We start from the raw sequence: 3108 nt of genomic DNA on the forward strand, positions 1-3108 counted from the left end.
ATATTAAATGGAGTTTGAGTGTAGTAAAGTTGAAAGTTATAATGGCATTCTACAAGCTTTTTGACTATTTTGGTATTTATTAAGATTTTGTAGGCTATTTTGGACTTTAGCTAATATTTCAGCTACATGCTAGCTATTTTGGCTAACTTAGTGTTTTTTCAGTTTTTAGGCTAATTTGGCATTTAACTAATATTTTAGCTGGCTATCAGCTTCAACGATTTCAGCTATTAGCTTCAATTATGTCAGCAATCGGCTTCAGTGATTTCTTCTGTCAACTTCAGTGATTTCAGTTATTAGCTTTAATGATTTTAGCTGTCAGCTTCAGCGTTTTCAGCTATTAGTTTCAATGATTTCAGCTATCACCTTCAGTGTTTTCAGCTATTAGCTTCAGTGTTTTCAGCTAATAGCTTTAAGGATTTCAGCTATCAGCTTCAGCGATTTCAGCTCTCAGCCTCAGCATTTTCAGCTATTAGCTTCAATGATGTTAGCTATCATCTTCAGCGTTTTCAGCTATTAGCTTCAACATAATCAGCTATCTGCTTAAACGATTTTGGCTATTTGTGTCAGCTATTTCAGCTATGAGCTTCAGCATTTTCAGCTATCAGCTTCAGCATTTTAAGATATCAGCTTCAGCGATTTCAGCTGTCAGCTTCAGCATTTTCAGCTATGAGCTTTAGCGTTTTCAGCTTTTAGCTGCAATGATTTCAGCTGTCAGCTTCAGCATTTTCAGCTATCAGCTTTAGCATTTTCACCTATTAGCTTCAATGATTTCAGCTGTCAGCTTCAGCATTTTCAGCTATCAGCTTTAGCGTTTTCAGCTATCAGCTTTAGCGTTTTCAGCTATTAGCTTCAATGATTTCAGCTGTCAGCTTCAGTGTTTTCAGCCAATAGCTTCAGCGATTTCAGCTATCGGCTTCAGTGTTTTCAGCTATCAGCTTCAGCGATTTCAGCTATTAGCTTCAACAAAATCATCTATCTGCTTAAACGATTTCGGCTATTTGCGTCAGCTATTTCAGCCATGAGCTTCAGCATTTTCAGCTATCAGCTTCAGCATTTTCAGAAAACAATTTCAGCCTCTTTAGCTATCATCACTAGCATCTTCAGCTGCCAGATTCAACTTACAGCATTCACACTAGCATTATTGCAGCTAATGCCATATATCTATTTTTTAGTTGGTTTAAAGCTAATGATGGTTAAGATTTGTGCTTTACATCTAGTTTTCTCATGACCCGATTAGTCGACTTATCAGAAAAATAATCAGTGATTAGTCGACTATTAAAATAATAGTTTGTGGCAGCCTTCCCTTCCCTATAGGAGGGGAAGAGTCAGTCTTCCAGCTGTAGTGTGTCTCCTCATTCCCTCAGACTGTTGCAGCACGTCCCCTTCAGGGAGAGCAAGTTGACCCATTACCTTCAGGGCTTTTTCTGCGGTCGGGGTAAAACCTGCATGATCGTCAACATCAACCAGTGTGCCTCCATGTACGACGAGACGCTCGGCGTCCTCAAGTTCTCCGCCGTGGCCCAGAAGGTTCATAATATAGTTTCCTTTTAAATTCATCACTCAAGTATCATCTTATTTTATGCTATAAATAAAAGTCACCCAGTAGAAACTGCAGCTTCATAGTAAAAACCCTTTTCTTTGCTGGTAGGTTGTAGTTTTGTTCTCAAGGCCGCTCTCCGTCATGCCGCTGGCGTCCTCCAGTGAAGTGGCCTTAAACCCGAATGCAGAGAGAAAAGCTCTTTACAGCAGCGACAGAAGCTCCCTGATCGGATGGGAGAGCAGCCTCGATGATGTGCAGGTAGGGTGAAGGAAACATTCATTTAAATCCATCTTATTCCATATCTAATCTATCGCTTCTGTTCAGGAGGATGAAGACTATGACGAAGATGTGAGCTGCATGGACGACACTGCAGATCACTCTGTCAATGAAGATGATGAGAAAACGGTTATCAGTAAAGGAAAGCTGCAGGTCAGTCACTTTTTTAACTTGACGCAGATTTAATGCACACAAAGGAAAATCTGTCAGGTTCTTTGATCTTCCAGTAAAAGAGTCAATTGTGAGTTTTTATTTTATTTATTTTTTCCCCTCTTCCTTTGGCAAAATTGAAGTCCCACACTGATCATTTCTTGATCTTTTCATTTTTATTATGCTGTTTTTAGCCAAAATAAAACATTAAAGTAAATTTCTAGGACATAGTTTCTGCAGAGCGGTTGGAGTTCATCAGAAATTTGCCTCCAAGTTGTGGGCGAGAGTATTGGCGTAGGGTAAGCCTGCCCAGACTTCCCATCATCCCTTTACTCACCTCCACTAGCTTACAGCCCCTCACGACCCCAACCCAGTGTTATGACGTAACCAAAATGGCGTTCAGTTTTAAACCATATACCAGGAAAACAAAGACGTGCGTGGATCTATTTGTCTACAAGTGGATGCATCAGAATGGGGCGGAGCAGGAAGCTTGTGGCCCGCCCATTACATTCTCTAAATCAATGTTTTTAATCCGTGTGCCGTGGGAGATTGTTGATTTTCACCATTTATCATCATCCAAAAATGCCCTGATAAAACATTGAGTGGTTGGGATATGAAAGATCATAAAATACTTTTTTCTTTGTGTTTATTTGATTCTATCAAAGACATTTTGATAAGAGACTGTACCACCATTTGGCAGTTTTTGAAAAGTCCCGCCCCTTAAGTTTTCACCACCAATTATTCTAGGAGGTTTGCGCAATACGTCATCAGTCTGACCAATCAGACGTGGTTAAGGTCCTCACTTTGCGGTGCCGACAAAGTTTGATCAAAAATAGACGAATATCGTGTTTAATGGTGTTCCTTCCCGTGGGATCTGTTGTCAGACTGTATAAAAAAATGCAAAAATTGTAAAATTTAAATATGTGAATTAGTTATACTTTAGTGCCATATGGAACAAATAGTCAAATTCAGACTTTAAGCACTTTTGTAAAATAAGAAATCAAGTTTAAATGAAATTAATAAGAATCAGGAATAAAGTTAAGTGGCAAACAGGCACATTTAAAGTAACTGAAAATAATGAATAAATCTTTTTTTTTGAGTGACTTTTTTTTTTATTTAGACAAAAGAAACTTGAAAGAACA

At 38.7% G+C, this 3108-nt stretch overlaps 1 protein-coding gene across 1 annotated transcript; it reads left to right on the forward strand.

Moving 5' to 3' along the window:
• The first annotated feature begins 1352 nt into the window (after positions 1 to 1352).
• Positions 1353 to 2681, forward strand: LOC112141186 (kinesin-like protein KIF20B). The gene is made up of 3 exons (XM_024264269.2): positions 1353 to 1527; positions 1649 to 1798; positions 1865 to 2681. Exons 1-3 carry the CDS (start codon positions 1447 to 1449, stop codon positions 2000 to 2002), a joined length of 369 nt encoding a protein of 122 aa, XP_024120037.2. The 5' UTR covers positions 1353 to 1446; the 3' UTR covers positions 2003 to 2681.
• Positions 2682 to 3108: the final 427 nt, after the last annotated feature.

The sequence above is a fragment of the Oryzias melastigma genome, unplaced genomic scaffold (assembly GCF_002922805.2).
Source record: "Oryzias melastigma strain HK-1 unplaced genomic scaffold, ASM292280v2 sc02696, whole genome shotgun sequence".
In the NCBI taxonomy this organism is placed as follows: domain Eukaryota; kingdom Metazoa; phylum Chordata; class Actinopteri; order Beloniformes; family Adrianichthyidae; genus Oryzias; species Oryzias melastigma.

Excerpts from the sequence above, each read along its gene's own strand:
- LOC112141186 (XM_024264269.2), top strand. The coding sequence starts at position 1,447 with ATGATCGTCAACATCAACCAGTGTGCCTCCATGTACGACGAGACGCTC. Across the intron at positions 1,528-1,648 it reads TCTCCGCCGTGGCCCAGAAG|GTTGTAGTTTTGTTCTCAAG; the intron begins GTTCATAATATA and ends CTTTGCTGGTAG. Across the intron at positions 1,799-1,864 it reads GCAGCCTCGATGATGTGCAG|GAGGATGAAGACTATGACGA; the intron begins GTAGGGTGAAGG and ends GCTTCTGTTCAG.